Below are 27,082 nucleotides of genomic sequence, written 5' to 3' on the forward strand. Positions count from 1 at the left end.
CACACAGACTGCAAATCCTGGTTACATTCCCACTCACCATATTTTGTCATTCGCCACACCACAGGCAGGAGCAGCAAAGTGGAGCATGTTAGATGAAGAAAAGGAAAGGTATTATAATCGAGGCGGCTGACAACAATACCGGGGGCGGGGACACGCTCTGGGGCCTCGAGTTCAGAAGGCTGGTGTGTAACCGCCACCCGCTTCTATCGCTGAGCTTGGAGCCACAACAGTGGCACTACTAACCAAACCTGAGTTTCCTGCGCTGGAGAGCTTCTTTCTTATTTCTGGCATTTCAAGCAACTGCTGAGTCCAAAGATGAGTTTTGATGAAATCAGCCCACAGTACTGACGCTATGGATAGCACACAGCTTAGATTTCACTATTTAGTGTAACAAAGATTATAAGCCAGACTTTATTTTATTGCTACCACACCCAATATGGGTACATTTGCTTCCGCCAACCTTTTCTATAATACTGGCGTGGTTTAGAGTTGTTAAGAAAAAAAAAAGCAAATCTGGATTCATCCTCTCTTTACAAAAGTGTTGATTTATTTATACTGCACTTGATTCAGCCCCTCCAAATACACAGCTTCCAACAGGCAGAGTTAGAGAAGCAGGTGCCACAAGCCATAGTTTAAAAATATGCAGGCAGCAGGCACTGTACCCGTTTAACTGTAACTGAAATCTGCTGATACTTCAAACCAGCTACACTAAAGCCATCTCTGGGGGCATCTAGACGGAGTCTTAATCCTGATGGCAATATCTGGTTGTTCTAGAGTCTAACAGGATATCTGGGTTATGCCTTTGGCCAGCCAAGTGGGAAGAGTATGTAAAGCCCACATCTAACTACAGCAGGTCTTCAAGCTTATTATCCTGTCACAGTTTATAAAGATGAGGAACTAATCATTTGGGAGCTGTGCAGTCAAAATGTCCAGAAAACAAATATACTATTACAGTGTGTAAAATCAAGTCAACCATCTTGTGGATCCTTGGCTGTCTCTGGTTATGACCTCAAACACTTAAAAAGGAAACCTCAAGTATGCTGGGAGATAATGATCAGAATGCTTGGGTACCTCTGTTCCTGACAATCAAGTAACGGGGCTCACCTCCATGTTACTTCTTGCAATAGGCATACAGGGCAGCTCCTTAGAGACTGCTCATTATAGATGCTGAGCTCCCGAGAGGTCAAGGGGTGGGTAGGCTCAGGACTATCCAGGGCTGAGCAGACTCTGTAAACCAACCTTACAGCTCTAAGTCTTATCCTGGTTCTGAGAACATTTCAGTTCTGCTCCAAGTCCGCTTTGTTCCAATTCAGCGATGACAGACATATATTTGAACTCATTTGGTCTGAAGTTAAAGGTCTCCACTAACCCGTAGGTTTCTCTTCGATCAGTGGCATAGAAGAGCTGAACTTGGTTGGCAATGCACTGTGCCTCAGCAACATTCTGAAAGGTAAAAAGAACAGTCAGGTCCTTTCCAGCACAGGGCCATGAAGCTCTGTGTCTAAGTCCTATGGCAGTTGGGGGTCCTCACCCAGGAGTCACTGCTTGCAGAAAGCTTCCCTGACATCCCAAGTCTTGGTGAGGTGCCCCTTTTCTGTGTATTCAAATTACCGTACACGTCCCTCTAACATAGTATGTATCATACTGTATTGTATCTCTCCTTTTTTTTCCTCTTTTTCTTTTTTGTCTGTCTTCCTTTGTGTGAATTTCTCAAAGTATGTGCTTCTTTTACATCCTGCACCCAGTGAAATTTGGTGAATGTTTGCTAATAAATTAATGCATATGTTAAAAATTTCCCTCTTCATTCAGTTCTTTAGTAACTGTTAAGTTTATCTCAAGGGGGAAAAAAATAGCAATAGTTACCCAGTTCCATGAACCAGTTTGTGAGTTACTACTAAGTTCTTGACTAACCAGACATACTCTTGAATAAAACCTGTTCCTCATACCACCTCAGTCAAAAAAGTAGTGCTAAAGCCAGCTGTAGTTTTACAATTTGTCCGTAAAGTCTATGACACAATGTTTTTTTCTTCTTTCTTTTTTTTTTGGCCGTGCTGCATGGCTTGTGGGGTCTTAGTTCCCTGACCAGGGACTGAACCCAGGCCCTTGGCAGTGAAAGTGAGGAGTCCTAACAACTGGACCGCCAGGGGATTCCCTATGACACTCTTTCTTCCCTGTGATGGAGCCTCGTTTCTCTTTCCTTGAGTGTTGGCTATACGTAGTGACTTGCTTCTAACAAGTGGACTAAAGTGGAATGATGAAAAATGACTTCTGCTATTCAGTCACAGAAGACATTGTAGCTTCTGTCTTGCTATCTCTCTTTAATCACTTGCTTTGGGGAAAGTCAGTTGCCATATCAGGAGGACATTCAAGTAGCCTAGGGAGAAGCCAGTGTGGCAAGGAAATGAGGCCTCCTGCCAACAGCCATGCAAGTGGGGTCAGAGGTGGATCGTCAAGCCCAATCAGCCTTCAAATGACTGTAGTCCTTGCCAACATCTTGACAGCAACTTCATGAGAGACTCTGAGCCAGAAACACCCAGCTATGCAGCTCCTGAACTCCTGACACACAGAAACTGTGAGGCGATAAATATTTGTTGTTTTAAGCCACTAAGTTTTGGAGTAGTAATTTGTTATGCAGTCATTTCTAACTAATCAACCCGCAAAGCCCCAGGGAAAAGAAGGGGCCACCTTCTCTAAAGCTCAGTAGCAGGGAAATGGTGACCAGATCACTCTATGTAACAGAAGTGGGGTCAGGACACAGGCTACACTCTTGAAACCTTACAAGAGATTTACTTCAAAAACTCTTACTTTTGCTTCCTATACATTCTCTAGTGCTAGCTGATCAGAGGCACTTATTCACGATTACAATGTTCACACAACCGAAACCCAACCCCAAACGATAATGGAAAATTCCTACTAAAACTGTCAAAAGTGTGCTATGTCTAGCTACAGTGATGAAAATAGGTTTATAAATACCACAGCCTGCTTCACCTCCATTCCCTCCCATGGGCCTTGCAGGTCATTTCTCACAAGCAGGCACTGATCTCTGAGACTGGATCTTCAATCAAAAGCCATTTTCCAAAATGCTGGCTATTTCAAATTAATAGAATTTTAGAGCTGGAAGGGGCCTTAGAGATCACCCAGTCCTCATTTAATGGACCAGGAAACCAAAGCAGATGAGGGTCAGGGATGGACCCAAGGTCATATGGCTAACAAGTGGCAGAGCAAGGACCAGACCTCTGGACTCCCAGGCTGGTACTCCCTCCACTTCACCCTGAGAGTATTTCTGGTGGGGCAAATAATTAAGACTGATCAAGGTTGATAACTCTACTTCATCATTTTTACCTTTCTTATATTCAAACATGCCTCAAGAACAAACCATCTCTAAAGCAACTGCATAATCTGAGGCAGATCCCACCACTCTCTGAGGCCCTGAACTGTAGGGACTGTGAGTCAACTTTTATCTGAGGCTTAGGATGGTGGAGGTAAGGGTAATTTCAGTTGTGTACATTCTAGAACAGTGCTGCTCAAACTGCAGAGTCCTAGGTGGACGTGCCTCTGGTCCCTTCACCTCTCTTTCAGCTGTTATATCCTGGGGTTTTACATAATAAGATTCTTTGTGGATAAAAGGCTCTGACCACTAGTTTGAAGACCACTAGAATGGTGGGTAGAGAGTTAAGATATGGAGATATGTGCAAATGTCTCTCATGGAGGATTATGGAAAGCTCCCCTGCACCCCAACCCCTGCCCACTTATTCATTCCCTGCCTTTTATTCTCTCAACATGAAACAGTAGTCTCTTCCCGTTCCAAGACCCAAGAAGATAAACATATTAATTCCCTATGTTGCTCAACAAGGAGGTTTATTAACAAACCTGATTTCTCCCTCTCTTTCAATCTTAATAGCTACAATCAAATTACCAAGTCTTTCCCATTTTATTCCCTATATATTTCTGGAGTCATTCTCTCTCCTCCATCCCTACTACCACTGCTCTAGTTTAGGTCTTTACTACTTCTTGCCCAGACTATTGCAACTGCATTTTAAATGATCACACTGACCAGGCTAGAACTAAAAAATATTTAGGAAGCAAATACTTAAGGTTAATGGTCTTAAAATCCAACTCTTTATGGGTCAACCCCCATTCAAAACCCTTTAATGATCTTTTTGTGCCCACAGGATAAAGCTGATCCTTTAAACACAACCCACCAAACCTCCATTTTTAACATACCAGTGATAGCAAACTGTTTGTAATACCCCAAGTCATTTTATGCCTCCCAGCATTTATGTATTCTATTTCCACCACCTGGAACATTCCCCTCCCCCTCCCCACTTTACCCTGCTAAACTCCTGCTAATCTTTGAGTTTCAGCTCAGGTGTCATCTCTAGGAAGGCTTCTTCCTCCTTCTGGGCTAGGAACGCTCCCCCTGCCCCCTCCCCCAATGCTGTGCATGTCTCTATCCTAACACTTACTACCTTCCAATGAAATCATCTGTTGACACACATGTGGACCCAAATAAGGCTTTCTAATACTATACTAAATTTTCATCATTAAAGTTAATCAGTTCAGAAGAAACCTCTAGTTTCCAGGTGTTTCTATCCATTTGCTTTATTGTATTTGGAAACACTATGCCTAAAGTGCAAACTCATGCATGAGTGTGCAGGGGATCATATATTTATATTACATTTCTAGGTTTCCCATCTCTGAATCATGTATCTCTACACTAAATTCTAACATGTCTAATTCTGTACTACATTAGAAACTCATAGTCAAGTTGACTTATACAAGGCAAATGTATGTTGTCTGGTATGATGTTAAATGTTATAAGGCTAGGAAGCAAATTTTAATAATTATGGGTTTGAGACCACTAGGGTGAGGTGGTATAAATGCTAAAACAGAAAGGGTCTCCTCTGACCTCTAGAGTCCACTTCTAATACAGTTAGATATTATGCTTTGCTGAAGATCAGAAAATGCAGTACAATATCTATGTCACTCACTCCTGTGGTCAAATTTTAAACCTTATCATTATTGATAACTATATCCCCTCCAAATCTCAACTTGAAACATCCGTACTGTGTCTACTATTTCCTATATTTAACACTCACTCCCAAACTTAAAAATCCTTTAACTCAAGTAGGACTCGCAGTTCTGTCTCTAACCTTTCTCTTGTTTCCACTTCCCTCTTTATCCAACTTGTACTCCATTGTCAATAATTACAATCATTCCTTTGCATTCACTTTTAACTTCTTGGTCCCTATCTTACTTCATTACATCACTTGGCTAAACCATAACCCTAGTTAAATCCAACTCTCGATCTTCCCTCTCTGTGCTTGTACCTGCACAGCCATTCTCTCTTCCATTTTCCTAGATCACACATCAACAAACACTTTCTGGAAAGGGAGACACTGTTAATATTTTTGGCTCTATGGCCCTATAGTCTCTGTTGCAGCTACTCAACTATCTGCTGTAGAGGTAAATCAGCCATAGATAACATGTAAATGATAAGCATGGCTGTGTTCCAATAAAATTTTATCTACAGACACTGAAATTTGAGTTTCATATACTTTTCACAGGCCATGAAATATTATTCTTTTTTAGTTTTTTGTTTGTTTGTTTCCTCAACTACTTAAAGATGTAGAACACGTTCTCAACTCATGGGCCTATCCTAGACAACAATTTCACACTTTCTTGTTTCCACTCAAAAGTCCAACACCTATTCTTCCATCTTCACTCTCAGCTGACGATCTTTCTTTTCACTAAGCAATCTGAAGAGAACTTCTTACAAGCTACCACCACCTCTATTCGTTTAACTGTATTTGTGTCATTATATCCTGGTTTCTCTCCTGTTGTTACATTTCTGGCAAAGATCAACCCCTCATTCCCAAGACTCACCCCACTCAAGAATACCACTTCAACAACTCTCCAGCCTCCTTCTCGTGCATTATCAATAGTTCCCTCTCTACTGGATCTTTCCATCAGCATATACATATGTTATTTCTCTCATTTAAAACAAAACCAAAAACACACTCTCATCCCCACTTCTTACACCCCATTCTCTCCTTCCCTTCTCAAAAACATCCCCTGAAAGACGTGTTTATGCTTACTCTTTCTCTTCCCATTCTTTCTTAAATGTACTCCAATCATGCTTTTGTCCTACCACTCCTTTGAAACTGCCCTTATAAAGGTCCCCAATGACTTCCATGTTGTGAAATCTAGTAAATTCTCAGTCCTCATCTCATTTGCCCTACCAGCAAGTGAGATTTGGCTAGTTGAGCACCCTTGTTCCTTGAAACATTTTACCTTAGCTTCCAGGGGATTCTACCATCTTAGTTTTCCTCCTATCTCACTGACTCTTCCTTTTTAATCTTCTTTGCTGATGCTTCCTCATCACTCCAAGGCTCAGTTCTTAGACCTCTTCTCTTTTCTACCTTCATTAACTTCCTTGGTGATTTCATTCAGTCTCATGGCTTTAAATAAAAACCTGTATGCTGACTATTCTCATTTTTATCTCTCTAGCTTGGACCTCTCCCCTGAACTCCAAGCTCATATATCTAACTGCCTACTACTTGGATATCTAATAGGCATCTCAGTTTTAACATGTTGAAAATTGAGCTCCTGATCTTCCTCCCAAACCTCTTCCGCCTGCAATCTTGTCTGTCTCAGTTAATGGCAACTCCATTTTTCTGGGTAGGATTTTGGGTGACTTCCAGTTGAGTGTGATGGGTAGAAGGAAGAATGGGAGAAATGGGACTGAACAGTTACAGGAATAACAGACAAGGAAGTAGAGTCTCAATTATGTCCTAGACTTGGGGCTTACTGCTACTATGAGATACTAGCTGAGTACCATAACTTTTCCCTTTCTTGTATGCAGTTGATTAAGAGACAGAGGAAAAATAAGTGGGTGCTGTAATAAAGAACCTCAGGAGGAAGAGGCACTAAGTGCCCACTATCTTGAGGACATCCTGAACTTAAACTCTGCCAGATAAATGAGACTGAAATGAGCAAGGACTACACGAACAGGCTGAACAGTAATCATAAAACTGCTCCTGGTCCTGGATATGTAAAGAACAAACACAACAGACATCATTACTAATGGGCATATGGTCAATGCTCTATCCCAGGAAATGGGAAAAGGAGGAAGGAAATTCACTATGTATGATGAATGCTGTACATGTGAACAGTGTGGAGGAAGATAAAAGATTAAGAACTATTCTAGACTTTGAACTCTTCCCTACATTTAAGAAGCCATTTACTTGTCCATAGTCTCTTGCCTGAAACCCCTAGGGCCAGATGTGTCTTGGAGTCAGAATTACTGGATTTTAGAAAGGTAACAAGTGCAGATACCATATAACTGTATCTGAATACCTTCAGGGTCACCAGGTAAATCCAAAAAGGTAAAAGTTGATTCTTACCAGAAACGTGGAATCCATTTCTGCTGTCATCAGCACTATGCCCTTTTCTTCCTTAAGTTCAGGGTAGTGATATAAAATCAGCTGGCTGGCTGCAGCTTCCCCTCGGGTCTGTAAGGAGGAACACTTAATCAAGGCTCAATAAGGTGCCACCACAACAAAACTGCGACTTCACAGCAATAGGGAGTCTGGAGGGAATTCTGGCTCTTAACAGCCGCTTGGGTGGCTGGTGAGTCGGAGGACTGGCACGTGGCGGTGGCCAGGTCTGCCAAGGCACCTCGAAACTGACAGCTTGCACAGTGTTATTTGTGTCTTCAATTGAAAAAGGTTTGGCTTTTCTCCCGGAAAATGTTTACAGTAGGCAGTGAATCCTTCATCACGGCCATATATTTAAAAACAAAACGGCACAAGCAGCTACCAAGTCAAGTCCTAAAGAAAGCAATATGCCTGTGTAATTGCCGCTTTTATGGACTAGTGCATTTCACAGTTGAAATCTACTCCCCTTGGCTGGCTCTGAGGACTGAGCTCTTTTAAGCTGTAGCAAACAGCTGGAGAGTTTGCACACGGGCCAGATTTGTAATGTGCAGTTTTAAAATATAATCTGGGTGGGAGGAAGGGGGAAAAGAAGAATGGGAACATCATAATTTCATGAAGAATGGACAGGGCAGTGGTGACTAGACCTCCACTCCAGACTAGGAAGAGAGGCTAGGTTCAAAGCCTAAGCCATCACATAGTATAGAAGGAAATAACTATACATTCAGAAGATCTCTGGGTTTCATCTTTAAAATTTCAGCAAAAGTCCTTTTAATTATCAATACCTAATTATTGCTAGGGTACTCTTAATAATAGTTCAGCCTCAGTTCTCTCGAACATACTTCAAATACACTATCATTTTGGTCATAATTATGTTTCTGGATCTTTTTCCTATACTTGTATATGAGCTTCACGAAGGCAGTCCTAGCATAGTTTCCAACACAACAGCATAATGGTTAAGTTCATAGACTTTGGAGTCAATAACCTGGAGTCAAGCAAACCCAGCTCTACCACTTACTAGCACTGTGAACTAACTTCTCTGAGCCCACTATTTTTTTTCTTTTCTTTCTACTTTTTTTTTTTTTTTAAACAAACACAATACAAGTTTTGGATACAATCACAAGGGCTACAGTCATGAGCAAATTCTCATTCTGTTTTGTGCTCCCTTTACCCCAACTTCAAAGCCATTATAATACATTCTTGTTTTTGCCAGATTCAGCCTCCAAATATAGAATGTCAATCCTAGTGATGATCTCATTTAAAATACTTTTATTTCAAAAGCTTCAAATGCTTTGGATCAAACTTCTTAATCTAATACTTGGGAGTAAAACAAAGAAAAAGGAAGGAGGGAAGCAAACAAAACGACATCTGTGAAATGAAAACTATGCATCTAGCACCTTAGAAAGTGCTGACTTGGTTAATAAAACACATGTAAGACACAGAGCCTACCTTAAGGTTATAAAGATAACCATCATGACTCACCCATGTTTGTTAAGTGAGGTACATGCAGTAAATGTTATAGATGTATGGGGAAGAGAGGAGAGAGCCAGAAATAGTCAGAGAACGTGTTTTGGGATCGTTTCAATTTCTAGGTAGTGAGTGGGGCCTAAAAAGCTAGCCCAACAAAGTATGACAATTCATCAGTGCTACAGCAAATCCTGCTGGTAGTTAGTACATATTCTGTGTCCTCAAGCCTCAGCAAGGGCTCATAATACCACAAAGGGGTAGGCCTCCTTCATCTAGGGGCTGAGCACAGGCCACCTACCTGAATATTTATAAGTGCAGTGAAGTGGAGTTCAGTACCTGTCCACTGCCCGACAAAAAACTCATAACCTTCCCTTCTTGGTAGTGCACACAGAAACTGTGGGAAACAAATACATGAGGAGACAGATGAATAAATAAAATCATTTGCTCTATGTCCAACCACCTGTGTCATTCACTCCATTTCTTCAAAGTTTGGTTTTAAAAACTTTTTTTAAATTATGAAATTCATATGTGATAATATAACAAACACTCATACACTACCCAACCCACCTAAGAAAGAAAGCATTAGAGATCCAATTGAAGCTCTCTCTGTAAACCCATTATAATTCCATTCCAGTATAACAGCTAAACTGCATTTGGTGTCTGTCATTCCCTTTCAGTTTTTTATACTTTTAATGTATAGGTATACATCCATAAACAAGAAATAGTACTGTTTGCATGTTTAAAAACTTAAATCGTATCAAACTATATGTACACTTTTGCAACTCGCTTTTTTTTACTTCACATCATACGTCTGAGATTTACTCATGTTGATAAATATAACTCCTAATTCATTATTTTCACTGTTATATGGAATGTGACTACAGAAATTTACCACAATTTTATCTATCCTTCTTTTGATGAACTTTTGGGTCTTTTTCAATTTCTAAACTTTCTAATGCTGCTGCATTAATTTTTGTCACAATTATTGTAATCACTTCATATTCTACTATCTGAGGCTGATACTGAAGCATGTCTCTAAACACCAAGAAATAATAAGTTTTATGCTCAAGATGAATTGGGGAGGAGTGGTGAAGAGAATGGTGCCAGAACAAAACAAAGTATCATCAGTCCAATATGCATTAGTCATGGAATTGTCTCCTTACGGCTAACCACTAAGGCTCTGTTTTATTATTATTAGATGAGATAACATCAGTGCCTACCTAATGGGTAAACACTTTTTTTAAAGCTTTATTGAGGTATACTTGAAGTATAAGTTGCATATATTTAAAGTGTACAATTAGAATAGTTGTGACATATGTATACAGTGAAACCATTACCACAATCAACACAATGAACATATCTATCATCTCTAAAAATTCCTTTGTAATTCATATCTCCCTCTCTCCAACTGTTCCTAAGCAGCCACTGACTTGGTTTCTGTCACTACTGGTCAGTCTTCATTTTCTAGAATTTCGTATAAATGAAACCACACACTCTATACTTCTTTTTGGTTTGGCTTCTTTCACTCAGCACAATTGTTTTGTGATCTATCCATGTTGGTGCATATATCAATAGTTCATTCCTTCTTATTGCTGAATCTTACTCCATTATATATGTATTGTATATGATGTATATGTACACACACACACAATTTCTTTATTCTTTCACCTGTGATGGAGTTGGGTATCTTCAGTATTTGGTTATTAAAAATAAAAAACAAGTCATTGAATGGACATATGCTTTCAGTCCCTTGAGAAAATATCTAGGAGTAGAATGGCTGGGTCTTACGGCAGGTATATGCTTAACTTTTAAAGAAACTGCTGAACTGTTTTCTAAAGTGGTTGTACCATTTTACGTTACTACCAGCAATATATTAGAGTTCCAGCTGTCCCATATCCTCACCAACACTTGGTATGGTCAGTCTTTTTAATTTTAGTCATCTTAGTGGTATCTCACTGTGGTTTTAATTTGCATTCCCATTATGACAAATGATGTCGAACATCTTATAACTTCCATTGCACTTCATTGGTGAATTGTCTGACTCTTTTGCTCATTTTTAAATTGGGTTGCTTGTCCTCTTATAAAGTTGTAAGAGTTTTTAGTATATTCTATATACAAGTAACTTGTCAATATATGTTTGCAAGTATTTTCTCCCAGTCCGTGGCTTACCTTTTCATTTTCACAACAATGTCTTTCGAAAAGTAGAAATTTTTAATTTTTTTATTGTGGTAAAATAGACATAACAGTTACCATTTTAACCATTTAAAGTGCACAATTCACTGGCATTAAGTACATTCACACTGCTGTGAAACCATCACCACCATCCATCTCCAGAACTTTTTTCATCTTCCCAAACTGAAACTCCATACCCATTAAACAATAACTCCCCACCCTGCCTTCCGCTCATCCCCTGGCAACCACTGTCCTTCTTTCTGTATATGAATCTATTCTAGGTACCTCATATAAGTGGAATCATACAGTATTTGTCCTTTTGTGACTGGCTTATTTCACTTAGCATAATGTCTTTACGGTCCATGAATGTTGTAGCATGTGTCAGAATTTCCTTCCTTTATAAGGCTGAATAATGTTCTACTGCATGTATATATCACATTTTATTTATCCATTCATCTATCAGTGGACTCCTGTGTTGCCTCTACCCTTTGGCTACTGTGACTAATGCTGTTATGAACATGGGTATACAAAGACAAAATTTTAATTTTGATGAAATCTCATTTATTGATTTTTTCTTTTATGGTTTTGTGCTTTTTGTGATGTATTGATACTTAAATCTCTGCCAAGCCCAGGTCACTAAGATTCAATCTAAGATTTTTTTTTTCTAGATCTTGAGTTAATTTTTGGATACTGTGTGAGGTAAGAGTAGAGGTTCATTTTTTTTGCATATGGATACTCAAATTGTTTTGCACAATTTGTTGGACATGTGTTGAAAAGATTATCCTTTCTCTATTTAATTACCTTGGCACCGTTGCTGAAAAACAACTGACCATGCATACATTGGTTTACTTCTGAATTCTCTATTCTGTTCCATTGATCTATTTGTCTATCTTTATGCTGTTACCACACTGTCTTCACTACTGCAGCTTTATGAAAACATAGTCTTGAAATCAGGTAATGTAAGTTCTCTAACTTTGTTCTTCTTTTTCAAAATTGTTTTGTTATTCTAGGTCCTTTGGATATCCAAATAAGTTTTAAAAATTGCCTTGTCAATTTAAAAAAAAAAAAAAAAGAAAAAAAAAGCCTATTAGGATTTTGATTGGGATTATATTTTATCTAGAGATCAATTTGGAGAGAAATGACAACAATATTGAGTCGTCCAACACAGTATATCTCTCCATTTACTTAGATGTTTTTTATTTTCTCTCAGAAATGTTTAGAAACATTTTTTGAGAATCTTAGAAATTAGTATAGACACCAAGTCGGCTGATCCATCTCACCTATTCCCTTTCTCTTAGGTCTTCTGGCGGCTCAATACCCCAGCAACAATTTCATAATTCCTTTTAGGTATATATAATCAAAATAGCATGGCCAAAACTGAGAAGAAACTGTCAATAAAAGAGAAACTTAAAGGAGGCTGAAAAGATTAAGGTCTCAGGTGTTGCTTCCAACATTCACTTATATTAATAAATTAAGATCCACATCAGAAAGGGCTGAGATGTTTCAGAGAGCTAAACAGCCACAGGCTTATTGGGCCAAATCCACATGATTTCATAAGGCTAAAAATCTTACTTATCAGTCCAATCAACATGTGAGCGTCTTTGTTAAATAACTATAACATGTGAGATGGTATGGAGCATGAAGAGATTGGTTAGGAAACATCCTTGTCTGGCAGCACTGATAAGCAATCCTCATATGGTCACTGGACACTTACTGTTGGACAGGACTGAGCCCGGTTCCAGATCAAATCAAACTTCTCTTTCTGTAGGTTAGAAAAGAATAAAATTCAAAAACAAGAAAACATAAAAGGCCACAATCACATTTAAATTCACAAAGACTGAACTCTAGAACTAAAATACAACTAAAACAATCCCAAGTTCCATCATTTACAAATCCCTCTTACAACAAAGAGGAAAAAGCAGAGGTATGCTTTCCTGTTCAATATCAGAATTATGTGTGAAGAGTGGATACTGCAAATGCTCTAACACTTCAGGGGACTCTGCCCAGTGTCAGAGACAACAGGTCACTGAGTTTGTCCAGGGAGAGATAAGAAGGCCTGTTCAAACAATGAGTCAGCATTGGAGACCTAAAATATCATGAAAAGCGCCGACCCTTCTGAATGTTGGACTCATGAAAGGAAAGGGTATATATGTAAAAGAGGAAGAAAATAAAAGATAGCAATACTCTCACAATAACCAAAAGGTCTGGCTTTATTTTTCCATCTGTAAGTTTTCCTTCTTAAACTTACACGTGTAAGTTCAGTATATATTTGGGTGCTTGATATAAACTTAACCTAAAGCTACTTCCTCTTCAGAGAAGAACAATTAAAGAACTAGCTGATAACCCAGTACATTAAATGCATTCTTCTGGTAGAAGGCAGCAGGACATAAACCAGAAGAAGTCAGCAGCATTCCTTCCCAGTCACAGATCTTAATGGTCAAGCAGTGGCCCGTTACTATCTCCAAGAAAGCAATTTTGAGAAAGGAAAAAAAAAATGCCACTTGCTAAGGGGAAATGCCAGAAAAAAGACTAGGAGGAAGCTCCAAGTCAGCTCAGGTACAGGTCACTCATAGACAGGAAGGGAAGAAAGCTAGGCCAGAGGCCCTGTCCTAAATTCCAACAGCTTGGCTGGAAAACACCAAAAAGAAATAAAAGACACTTGGAAATTGCTCAGCAACATAAACTTACACCATGCTCCCTTGTCAGAGACTTGACTCAAAGAGACATTTCTAAATCAGAAAGATGAAAAACAAAAGCCATAAAAATACCATATGGAGCTCCCAATCTTTGGTGCTTAGGGCATAATAAAAACCCTCAGAGCTATAAATGTAAGTTCTCAAGAGGCAATAAACATAGGAAAAGTAAAAGCAACTGCCTGCTAAGGTTAGAACCCTGACCTTCATGTTATAACACTTTCATTTTCCCCTCCAAACTACTTACAGGAATAACTGCGTAGACTGTATCTTTTGCTGCAAAATACTGCTGCCAAATCTGTACAAAAAAGAGAGTGTCTGTGACACATCAGTAATCTTTTCAACCGGTACCAAGAAGTGGTGACAGCTTTCATTGCTCAGAGTAATATGCTATTTGATAACAGGGAGGAAATCCCAACGTTAATACTTTTATTACTAGTACATGATTACAAAAAAGATTTAATACCACCGACTCTTCTAGATGATTAAACTGTAACTCTTTTCTTTTTTTTTTTAAAGAATCTCACATCACTACCTGGAGAATATAGCCAATATTTTGTAATAACTGTAAATGGAGTGTATCCTTTAAAAATTGTATAGAAAATAAAGCGCATTTTATTTTATTTTTTAATTTTATTTATTTATTTATTTATTTATTTATTTATGGCTGTGTTCGGTCTTCGTTTCTGTGCGAGGGCTTTCTCTAGTTGTGGCAAGCGGGGGCCACTCTTCATCGCGGTGCGCGGGCCTCTCACTATCGTGGCCTCTCTTGTTGCGGAGCACAGGCTCCAGATGTGCAGGCTCAGTAATTGTGGCTCACGGGCCCATTTGCTCCGCGGCATGTGGGATCTTCCCAGACCAGGGCTCGAACCTGTGTCCCCTGCATTGGCAGGCAGATTCTCAACCACTGCGCCACCAAGGAAGCCCTAAACTGTAACTCTTAATAACAAATTCCTATCAGAGAAACGGATTCTGAGACCTTGTTAATCACTTCTCCCAAGGTGTGCCTTGTGTGTAATAGACAAGCTTTTTTTTTATCATATCTTCTCTCCTCTCTCCCAAAACACGCACTGTCCGGCCAACTGTGGGCCCTCTCAGAGAGCCAGGATCAGTCATTCGGAACCCAGGGTCTGAAGTCAGGCAGATCTGGATGCAAATCCCAGCTCCTATCATTTGCTGGCTATGCTACTTTGGGAAAACTACTGGAAATCACTAAATTATATCAATATACTCATCAATAAAATAGCAGTAATATTAACCTTAGAGGATTACTGTGAAGACTACTGAAATAATGTTTGTGCTTAGCACAACAGAATTACAATGCAAACCAAAGCCAAGGTGCTCCGAGGGCAAAAAAGATGCACTTACTCCAAGTTAGGGAACAAGTGCCAGAGAAAGGGACACCTGAGCTGTATCCTGAAGAATGATCAGGAGTTAGCCAGGTGAACAGGGAGTCTGGGAAGATAAACAGGTAGGAGAGAAGATAAGAGACACATTCTAAGCAGAGAATGACAAGCAGTAGCAAAGGCATAGAAGTTGGGGAAGGCATCATAGCCAAGGTGACACCTGAGGGAGCTGGTGTTGAAGACTGGGTCACCTTCCTTTAGAGCTGCTCTGCTTTGTCAACATTCCCATGAAAATGGGGGTGGAGGGGGGCAACTGAAGATACTAATCAAAGTGTGATCTCACCAACACAAAGCACAGAAGGACTATTACCTCCTAGGACCTGGGCAAATCACTCTATCAATGCAGTAAGGTTGCTTTTCTTTTTTTTCTTTTTTTTTTTTTTTGCATGTCAAAACACTGTCTCCTCATTTTAAGGACAGCATATCCTGCTTATTTTTATTTAATTTATATTAGTAGATAGTTTATGAATCAACACTGAATTTATGAGACTCACAGATGTTCCCTAACATAGTTGACCTTGGTTACTCAAAATTATATTAATGAACACAAATTCGTATCTAAAAATATAGGTCTAAATGATATTTGTCATATGATGATCAGGCCTCCTGGGCCTGGCTTCTCTCTCCCCAAAGGACATGCCTGGTGTCCACTTTCTATTGGCACTTCTTCCCAAAGGCAGTTTGAGGTCTCCTGGAGACTTTGCGTTAAGCCTCTATTAACAGAAGTTAGAACTCTGCGCTGTTCTCTTTTTGTTTTTGTGTCTGTCTTTCCACTAGGCTGAAACCCCTTGAGAGTTGGGGATTCTCTCATTTATTTCTATGCCTGGCACAGAGGCTGACATTTAATAATTGTCTGCTGAAATGAATGACACAGCGCTCAAGGACACCCACAGTAATTGGCACAGCTTCCCATAAGGGAATATGATGTAGAGTCAAACAGACAAGGGTTTGAGTCTTAGCTCTGCCACTAAGTTGCTTCATGTCTTTAAGTTACAGTTTCCTCAGCTGTAAATTGGGAATAATAGCACCTACTTTATAAGGGGGTTATGAGAATACAATGAAATAGTGTATATAAAGCACTAAGTACAGTACCTGACACATAGTATACTGCTTTTATTATTATTTTGATTCTCTCAACATACCTAAAATATAATTCATGGAACTATAAGGAATGCCAATAAATAGCTTATTATATTCTAATTAGAGAGAAAAGAATCAGATGTGAAAATGTAAATAGCATTTACAAATGCTAATTCAAGCAATATGGAACGCTTGGTATATGGAATGACCAAACAAGCGGAACAGATCACACGTGCTTTGAAGGAAGGTGTCCAGGAAGTTTCCTGCAGAAGGTCCTAAAATAATGGAGGACTCTGAATGTCAAGCAAAGGAATATGGGAAGTCACTGAATATTTGAGAGCAGGTTACTAACATAATATTTATTTTTACTTATTTATTTAAAAACACAAATATAGCACTTATTCTGTGCCAGGCACTGTTCCAAGTACTTTATAAATATTAACTCGTTTAGTTCCCCAAATAACTCCATGAGGTAAGTACTATTACTATGTCCACTTTACAGATAGGGAATCTGAGGCCCCCAAAAGTGAACTAACTTACCGAAGTCATTCTGCTAGTAAGTGGCAGAGCTAGGACTTAAAACTGGCAGCTTGGTCCTAGAGTCTGTGTTCTTAACCAATAAATACACTATGTGAAGTAGAACTTTAGGAGGATTGAACTGGTGAGGATATGATAGGGGGAGAGGGGGTGGGAGAAGTAAGAGCAGGGAAACCTATTTAGAAAGGTAGTCATCCAGGCATAGAGTAGTGATGATTTTAAATAAGATGTGGACAACAGGAATGAAAAAGAAAGGGGAAATGTGAGTTGATTAGATATATAGGAGTGAGACCAAGTTTTTGTATGCACTATTTTTCATGTAATTCATCACTTCTGCTTTCAATGATTGCCTTTCATTTTGACTAGAAAGAGGTGTCAGGAAATGTATGCTCCTTTCTACTTTCAGATTTGGTTCACAGAGCACACATTTTCATAAAGTATGCCAATTCATTTTCATTCATTACCTGTTTTATTTCTTCTGCAGTTTTGTCTTTCACCATCTCAATGTTAAAGATTGAACTGAGAGTCTGAAAGAGAAAATAAAAGGCAATTAACACCCACAATTAAAAAAATAAAACAGTTTAACTCTATCTGTAAGCCTTGTGGGAAGCAACATGGGAGGACAGTAAAGCAGATCTTCAATAAGTGGAGAATGAGTATAAGAAAACCCACATGCTCAGAAAAGGGAGCCCCCAGGGCAGGTTTCACAGTTCTATTTTCAGGGAATATCTACTGGTACTTCCCAAATGTTTCACGCTCACTAATAAGCGTTGCAGCACTTTGCAGCTCCTAAGAGGAGAAAGTTTGGTTGTTACCTTTAACTGCTATTCTGCCAGAAGTGGCTCCTTATTTGCAAGTTAAATGACAGAGTAAACATGTTTTTATTTGATTTTTTAAGACTACTTCCTGGGACTTCCCTGGCGGTCCAGTAGTTATGACTCCGCATTTCCACTGCAGGGGGCACGGGTTCAATCCGGGTTGGAGAACTAAGATCCTGCATGCTGCGCGGCGTGGCCAAAAAAAAAATCTACTTCCTATACAAAGTAGGAAGTAGTACACTACATTTCCTTCACATTTCCTCTAGCACCCCCAGGACCCACAATATACTAGGAGTCGTATCAAGGTCATAACAAAAATTCGTAGAAATATCTCTCATCTCCACAGTTAGAAAATCACAAAATCACTGAACCACAGTAAATATGTTCAAACTTGCAGCCACTTGTTATAGATGTTCCATATGAATTCACGCTTGGATATTTAATTAGAAACCTACCTTGTCCTTGGTGAATCCTCTGCTCATACACTGTTTCCCCAATGTGTCTGTCTGAAATATACAATGGGACAGGATATTAACTATCCTTTACTCTTAAGAAGAAGACCACCCTCCCTAGGTGAGGTGCCCAATACCTCATTTAGTAATGCTGCACCTCAGAACTCACTTCTCTCCACTCTATACAGTAACTGTACACACTGTTCTAAGAGTTACTGTTTGTGAGACAACTTTTCTTTGACTGATTCTGAGATACAGAGATGAGAAAGGAGTTCTTTGTTAGTAAACACCATCTGCTGGTACTGAGAGTCCACTCTATCCCTGCCACCATGGATGAGGGAATCCTTCCCAGAAGAAGCCTACTTGGGTTTCCTGTGCTCTCCTTCCCAGTGAGCCACAGAGGAGGTAAGAATGGAATGATGTATTTTCCAAGCTGCTTCTTATCTGTGACAGCACTTCTGAAGTCAGGCAACCTCAGCAGACTACTGAGTCTTTTCCAGTACTCCATCTTAGTATTCCCTCCCTCAAATTAGACTCCCCCTCAAAAAAGGCCAAGAACAACTGAAAGTGATTATTTTCTCTCCTAGCCCACTCTCAGATAAAGGCCATGGCCAGGAAATCCAATTTTGAGTTGTTTCTGACAGTAGGGATGTGTTGTTCTGAGTTTTCCATTCAATTTCTGTGCCTTTCAGAGAGGAGTGCAATCCACACCTGGGATTCTGAAGCTGAAACATACTTTCTGCATTAAACCCTGTTTTTCATTACTCTGTGCTTTAATGAATCCAAACCTTTCATAAATGATGTCCGTAGAACCAGTACCCACAAATTAGACAAAAGCGTGCTGTAGAAGAACCTACTGGATACACCCTATGTGCCCAAAGTCTCAAGAGCAATTAATGAAACATTTAAAGCATGTCTACTGCAGATGCTTTGGAAACCTATGGGGACCTGTTTTTTTGTTATCACAATAATTGACTGGATGTTTTCACCTGCATTTATGGGAGAGGCAGCGGTGCTAAATGAGCTGCAATTTTGCAGATGAGTTCTACATAATGAATTTTCCCTCACCCCACACAACCTTCCAATTCTAGCCAGATCTTCCTTCCTTCCTCCCTCCCTCCTTCCTTTCCTTTCTCTTTCTTTCTCCTTTGTAAAACAGTTTTATTCAATACTGAATTTTTCAGAAATGCAACTACTATGTAACTTAAGAGAAGACTGTACATTGTGGAATCTCATGAGGGTCACTGATAACAACACTGCTTATGGTTTGGGAGTTTTTATAATTACCAACATAACATCCCGTACCAGTCTGCATTTGTTGCTTACGTATTCATGGTGATTTCATACAGAGGTGAAAGAACCTGATGACTGTACTAGGTCTCACAGCATAGTTGTGCCCAAGAACTTACATGCTGAAATCTGTATTTTATTTAAAAAATACTTCCCTTTATTACAGTTAAGGCATTATATTTATTTTTTCCCCCTGAAATTATGTGTGTAGGTGGGTTATATTGTCTACATTTCATTTCAGGGTAGAATTAGAGAGAATTAAATACAATTTATTATAAAAAGGGGATGTTGGGTATCACATGGTAGGGAACCAATGACTCAAAGTAAAGAAAAGGCTTTAGACATGGAGCCATTAGCCATTAGCCTTCCTCTAGCTAGATAAGAAAGACAGTAAGTGAATATTTACCTAAAGTTGCCATAATTTAAATTAAATCTTTACTTATTCTGCTCTTGTCATCATAAAGCTGAATTTCTAAGTCTTGTTTCAAAAAGGGGCAAAAAGCTTTCCCAGATAATATTGAAAGTTTATAATACAGTAATATTTCTCATAGCTATTGATTTGTAATATTGACACTATAAATGTTTGCTAAAGGAAATTACATTTGATAAAATATTTGTAGTAGAAAGTTATTTGTTCATATAAAATTGTAAACTACGTTTATCACAAGTTGAATTTGCTCCCCAACCTTGTAATGATTAACCCATTAACTATTCTTATTCTAATTAACTCAACCAGTTATTAAAAGACTGAGTGGATTCTCTTAAAATTTAGGATACCCAAGGCAAAAAAAGTTATTTTCCAAGTAAAATAAACATCTCTCCTTTTACAATGTAGAACCCCAATTTTCCACTGTAACTACCTTATTTCAGGCCCATGCAGCCCACACCTGGATATATTCTCCCTGGCTTTGGCCTCTCCCACCCCAATTTGTTTTGTGCACCACCTTAGATTAGTATTTTTCAAATCATAGGTTGTGAAATCAATTTAGTGGACTGTGGCCAAAGTTTTTTAAAAGATGAAAATAATAATAAGAGTACATTGCATGTATCAATAGTAAAAGTAAGCATTTGCTTCAGTTATAATTATATACATATATGTGTAATGAATTGCAATGTAAAATATATTTCTTACCGTAGGTCATGGTCAAAAAGTTTGAGAAGCACTGCATTAGATTAATCTTCCTATACAATTGTCCCCTGGTATCAGTCAGGGATTGGTTCCAGGACCCCTGAAGACACCAGAATCTGTAGGTGCTCAAGTCTCTTGTATAAAATGGTGTAGTGTTTGCATATAACCTATGCACATTTTCCCATACACTTTAAATCATCTCTAGACTACTTATAATACGTAATACAATGTAAATTCTATGTAAATAGTTGTAAATACAATAAATGCTATGTAAATAGCTACCTGTAAGTGGCAAACTCAAGTGTTGCTTTTTGGAACTTTCTACAGTTTTTTTTTCCCCCTGAATATTTTCTATCAGCTGTTGGCTGAATCCACAGATGCAAAATCTGTGGATGCAGAACCTGCAGATAGGGAGGGCTGACTATACACAGCTTTCAACATGCTTTTCCCCAGCTCTGGTTCTTGTTTAAGGGTAATAAGAGCTAACATGTATTAAGCACTTTTTCCTCCCTGATCCCTACATGTGTGCCTTGCCTTGACCACTCGACTATATCCCCTGGGAGCAGAGATTACCCTTTTCATCCCCTTATATCTCCACCATGACTACAGTACCTTGACAGAAAGAGCAGAATACCATTTATGGATGGAGCTGATCCCCTCAATGAGCCCACTCCCGGGATAAGGGTCAGTGATGGGGATGTAGAGCACTGGTGAGCCAACAACACCCAAAGGGGCAGGTCTTACCTTCTGTTCCACACATTTGATAAAGTCACCTTGCTTGGAGTGCCCCACTGGCTGCTTCCGAAACTCACTGCACTTCTCCAGTCGGGACTCAAAAGCAGTTGGGTCAGACCTGATCAAAGGTAAACCAAAGGATAAACCACCTGGGCCTTCCTGGACATTTTTTTTTTTTAAATAAATTTATTTATTTTATTTATTTATTTTTGGCTGCGTTGGGTCTTTGTTGCTGCACGCAGGCTTTTCTCTAGTTGTGGAGAGCGGGGGCTACTCTTCATTGTGGTGTGCGGGCTTCTCATTGTGGTGGCTTCTCTTGCTGCAGGGCATGGGCTCTAGGCGCGCGGGCTTCAGTAGTTTTGGCACGTGGGCTCAGTAGTTGCGGCTCACAGGCTCTAGAGCGCAGGCTCAGTAGTTGTGGCGCACGGGCTTAGTTGCTTCGCAGCATGTGGGATCTTCCCGGACCAGGGCTTGAACCCGTGTCCCCTGCACTGGCAGGCAGATTCTTAACCACTGTGCCACCAGGGAAGCCCGCCTTTCTGGATTTTGAAATAACAAAGCACCATGTTCCACTTCCACAGAGAGAGGACACAGACAGTCAGAGGCTGAAGGATTTGTCTTAATTTAGTTAGGCCTGAGCACAGGCCTACAAATCAAAAAAGTGGAAAAAGAAATCCACTTATTCAACTGTTATTAATCCTCAAGGGGCCTGTGTAACATTTTTCTCCTGCAGGATATTCCCTAGGGTGACACAGGGCTTGCTCCCTCAGGTACTTACACTCTGGGTATTTGGAATTTAAATCCTTAAGACGGGAAAGGTACTTTGTGGTCATCTTGCTGGGTTAGATGAAAGAATCCTCAGGCAGGAATCCCAGGTGTCAAGCTTTTACTGGAACACATCTGATTCTTAGACATCTCCCTTCCCTCCCCGACTAGGCAAATCTCTATTCAGATCCCGGCAATTCAGAGGCTTCAGGCATCCTATTTTGCAGATTTAGCACCTGAGTTCTCCCTGACCCTCTCTCCAAAGAACCTGCTCCAGTTGATGGAACATCAGAATTTGTCCTTTATGTCAAAATGGGGTTGGTCTTCAGGCGTGAAGTCCAGGTTGGGGCTGCCATCTGTTAAGAATGCTTCAGGCTGTGTAGCTGACAATACTTGGCTGTGTACACTTCGGTGAAGATGTCATCCAGGGGCTCCAGCTCCCGGGCCATGAGACCTGTAGTGTCATGGGTGACGCCTGCAGGCTCCAAGGGCATCCTGGTCACCCCTCTGGTCCTTCTTGGTCAAGGCAACGTAGGGCGCTCCTCCTCCATGTAACTCCTTTCTGGAGGTGATGTTGAACACCACTCCCTTCACTGCCATGTACTTGGATAGATCTTCCTCCCTTCCGGAGAAGGCCAGCTCCTCCTCGATGAAGAGCTGCACCAAGGGCCTCACCTGGTAGGGTGTGGCACCTGCCTGGCCAGGGCTCAAGTACCAGGGCCTAGGTCAGCGTTGCCAGTGAGCAGATGGAGACGGTGAGGGGTGGCCCAGGCAGTGGAGCCCTGTGTACTCTCACCCTGGACATCTTTTATTATTAAAACATTCTGAGTCTAAGTCTACCTCTCTGTATCTTTCACTCCCCCAGGAACAAGAGAAAATGTCTAATTCTTTTTATGAGTACCTGAAAATTGCTCTTATGTCACCTCCTAAGTTTCTCTTCTCTAGGTTGAATTTCTTCAGTTTTTTCAGCCCCTCTTCATATATGTGATTTGTAAATCATTCCTTACTGTGGACCTGCTCTCTGGGCTTGTTCGTTTATGCACACTCTAGATACAGTGGGCCTAAAGCTCTCACCAGTGTAGAGTGTGATGCAAAAACCCAGGTACTGGACTGGAGTGGGGTCAGCAGGGCACACAGCCTTGTCTTGTCGTTGGCTCACACTGAACTGGGGTTATAAGTGCTCCAAGAGCCCAAGTTTTAGTGAGTATGCTCCAGCACTAACCAATCGAGGACTATAATTCCTTTTAAAATATCTCACGATAGCCTACCTGTTGGTCTTGGGCCTCACGGCGAAGCTCTGTCTTGCCTCTTTCCTTGACTTGGCCCAGGTTCTACTGATCCTTTTTTGGCCCTGCTTTCACTTCATACCTCCCTTTTCCTCTACCTCATGTTCTTTTCCTTTTTGTAGCCCCAGTTTTCCCTCCCATCTCACTCAACTTCTTCTAGGACTTATTCCTTCCTCTCTCCCTTTCACTCATTCAACAAACTTGACTTGTTGTCTCTCGCCTGTTGGTTAACTTGCTGGGCTTCAGAGATACAGAAATAAATAAGAAAGAGTCCCTACCTCAAGGAGCTTACTATCTAGTAGGACAGAAAGACATGTAAATAAGTACATTAGAGTGCTACAGGTATTATGATGAAAATTTGCTCAGATATTCCCAAATGGTTGAGGTGGTTTCAGGCTCTGTTGCTCCCCTTACCTGGAACACCTGCCCCCAACATCAGTCCTTTATTCCTTTGCACTGGTCCATAGAGCTAAAAGGAAGTTTTGGTATTAGATAAAGCTAGGGAGACTGGCAGGTACTAGAGCACAAGGGCCTTGCATGGAACACTAAGGATATGGAGTGGCCTTGGAAAGCCACTCTTTAGGAGACAGCAGTAGTATGTGTAAATACTGACACAGGAATGATTTAGCGGGGAAGGAAAGTAAAACCAGTCATTCATTTGTTCATGAATAAGAATGAACAGGAGCTGTGAAGTATTCAGAATATTAGTAGACCACTCTTCTGAGATGCTTGTCTGTGAAAGGGATCAGTGAGAAAAGGCTGAAGGGGAATGTAGGTCAAGAAAAGGTTTTTAAGATGACAAATACTTGAGTATATCTGAATTCTGCTGAAGGAGAGCAAAAATACTCATTCAGTTATTCTGTCATTCTTTCAAAGAAAGATCATTATAGTAGCAGTGACATGGACTGGGGGTAGATGGGTCTAAGACCAGAAGTGAGGAAGACTAGTTAGAGCAGGGGTCCCCAACCCCCGGGCCACGGACCGGTACCAGTCCGTGTTAGGACTGGGTCACACAGCAGGAGGTAAGCAGCAGGCAAGCGAGCGAAGTTTCATCTGTATTTACAGCCACTCTCCATCCCTCGCATTACCGCCTGAGTTCCGCCTCCTGTCAGATCAGCGGCAGCATTAGTCTCATAGGAGCGCGAACCCTACTGTGAACTGCGCATGCGAGGGATCTAGGTTGTGCGCTCCTTATGAGAATCTAATGCCTGATGATCTGAAGTGGAGCTGAGGCGCTGATGCTAGCGCTGGGGAGTGGCTGCAAATACAGAGTATCATTAGCAGAGAGGTTTGACTGCACAGAGACCATAATAAATCAACTGCTTGCAGACTTATGTCAAAACCCTATCAGTGAGTGGCAAGTGAAAACAAGCTCAGGGCTCCCACTGGTTCTGCATTACGGTGAGTTGTATAATTATTTCACTATATATTACAATGTAATAATAATAGAAATAAAGTGCACATTAGATGTAATGTACTTGAATCATCCCGAAACCCTATCCCGCCCCCACCCCCCCGCCCCTGCAGTCTGTGGAAAAATTGTCTTCCACAAAACTGTCCCCTGGTGCCAAAATGGTTGGGGACCGCTGAGTTAGAGGATGACTGCAATATTCGGGGTGAAGATAATAGAGTAAATTAAGGCTGTGGAAGTAGATGAGCTAGAACTCAAAGAAGTTACAGTATCAGTCTTAGGTTTCCTTGCCTAAGACAACTGTCTGCCCACCCTGCCAGATTCTCTCCCAAGTCCCTTCAATTTTCACTTTTGATCTCTTTCAGCTCTTCCCAGTTCAACTCTTTGGACCCTCCACGGCCCCCTTATACCCATCTCAACCTCCTCTAATCTCCAGGTCCTTCTCTCTGGAAGGTGAAGGGTAGTGTTAGGAACACCAGATACCAAGTCAGACAAATCCCAACCAGGTGTGTGACCTTTGGCAGGCCTCTTACTCTCTCTGATCCTCAGTTTTCTCATCTTAATGAGAGAGTTCAACTGAGAGCCAACTGTAACACTATTAATCTTTGATGCCCTGCTCCCACCCAATCTCCTTTCCTTACAGTCAGGGTCCTCAGCTAGAAGCCTGGGAACCCGAGTCTTAGGACAGGGCTCAGCTGACTCAATAGGTGACCCTGAGCAAGTCAAGTCCCTTCTCTGGAAGGCTCCATTTTCCCATTTCGATAATGAGGACAGGTCTCTCGGAGTTGCCTGCCTCTTAAGGGCTGTCGTAAGAGTCGACCTCAGCGTTTTGAGAACTAAAGCAGACAGAAAGACAACTGGGGCTTCGCAGAGACTCCCGGCTCTCACACTAGCTGTGTGATCTTAGGCAAGTGACCAAGCCTCTCTGAGCCTAAATAACCATCTGTAGAGTGGGGACAGTGCCAGTGGTCCTCTAGCAGGGCTGCTGGAAGGGCTGAGAGCGCCAGACACAGACACACCAAGAGCGCGGGTCGAGCTCCGCCCCTCCTCCCCGCCCGCCGCCGGCCGGGCCCGCACCTGCGCAGCTGCTGGATCTTGTCGCGGTAGCGGTCGTAGAAGGGGTTGGCCTCGATCTCGTTCCCGACACCACTGCCTTCGGCGCCCCCCGCGGGCCGGCCCGAGCCGGGGCGCACCGGGAACACGCGCAGCTGCGCGGGTGACACGAGCCCCAGGCCCAGGGCGCGGCTGCGCACCGCGCACAGGCCGCGGTAGATGCCGGCCACCTGCAGGACGGCCGGGCCCGCGCCACCCGCTGCCGCCACCACAGCAGCCATGACCGCCCCCGCCTCCTCCTCCTCCTCCCCAGGCGCGTCGGCCTCGGCCCGCGGCCCGCGCGCCCACTCCATCGCCCTCCGGGTGCTCCGCGCCCGCGCTCCAGCAGCGAGGTTCCGCGCGCTGAAGGTTCCGGGAGCCGGTGAAAGGCGTGGTGGGAGGCAGGGGGTTCGCCGCTCCTGCCCCGGCCCCCGCCCGCGCCCCGCGAGCTCTGCAGCTCTAGCGCCCCCGCCCAACCTTCTCGCCGAGCCTGCGACCAGCAGCCCTTGCGGGCCAAGTCTCCTCTTGAAAGCTGCTCGGACCTACTGGTCCTCACCGAGCTTGCTCCCTTTTAAATTCTTTAGGCACATGCTGGAGTAGTCATCCTTCAGCATCGAAGGCCCTTTCATCTGCTGTAATCACAGTAGCAGCTTCTCTTTATTGAGCGTTTCTATGTGCAGGACACTATCTGCTTCATACTGTGAGAGGCAGGTTTTATCCCCATTTTACAGACGAGGAAACTGAAGCTGAGAATCATTAAGAGACTTGTCCCAGACTTGTCCAAGGGCTGAATTCTTTTAAAGATGCCAGCTGCCTCCGAAGCCTTTTCTTCCTCTGCTTCCTGACACCCACCTTGAACTCCAGCCAAACTGAACTACGCTTCTCCCCAAAGAGACACCTGGATTTGTCCTTGACAAGTCTTTATACCTGGAATGCTGTCTCTCCACCCAATGCCACCATCTTCTTCACCCCCTGAACCAGGTGTGAGTGAACTCCTGGGGTCAAGGACAGTGACATCAACACCTGGTCTCACCTGCGCCCAGCACAGGGCCAGGCCTGGAGCAGGCCCCCTGTGATGGCACTGATCAGTCTGCCCTCATAAAAGTCCTCCTGTCTGGGTCTTACCTGATAGAAACCCCTCTTGAATGATGGACCTCTCAGGGGCAGGGACAGTGCCTTCAACTCTGCTCAGTCCAGCCTGCACTTTCGGAGATGGGCCTTGGGCCCTGGCCTGTGCCGGGAGTAGTGTGGTGAACCCTGAGATTAGCAAGTCCTTTAAGTGTGCCAGCCTGTACCTGCCTTAGCATCCTTGC

The 27,082-nt window shown here is 41.8% G+C and overlaps 1 protein-coding gene and 1 pseudogene across 1 annotated transcript; both read right to left on the reverse strand.

Moving 5' to 3' along the window:
- Positions 1–400: 400 nt before the first annotated feature.
- Positions 401–26,148, reverse strand: ATPAF1 (ATP synthase mitochondrial F1 complex assembly factor 1). The gene is made up of 9 exons (XM_036868054.1): positions 25,755–26,148; positions 21,225–21,333; positions 18,065–18,115; positions 17,256–17,318; positions 14,016–14,066; positions 12,790–12,837; positions 9,202–9,297; positions 7,407–7,514; positions 401–1,443 (listed from the first exon to the last, which is right to left on the reverse strand). Exons 1-9 carry the CDS (start codon positions 26,081–26,083, stop codon positions 1,249–1,251), a joined length of 1,050 nt encoding a protein of 349 aa, XP_036723949.1. The 5' UTR covers positions 26,084–26,148; the 3' UTR covers positions 401–1,248.
- Positions 22,269–23,369, reverse strand: LOC118899891 (annotated as a pseudogene).
- Positions 26,149–27,082: the final 934 nt, after the last annotated feature.

The sequence above is a fragment of the Balaenoptera musculus genome, chromosome 1, assembly GCF_009873245.2.
Source record: "Balaenoptera musculus isolate JJ_BM4_2016_0621 chromosome 1, mBalMus1.pri.v3, whole genome shotgun sequence".
Lineage (NCBI taxonomy): Eukaryota > Metazoa > Chordata > Mammalia > Artiodactyla > Balaenopteridae > Balaenoptera > Balaenoptera musculus.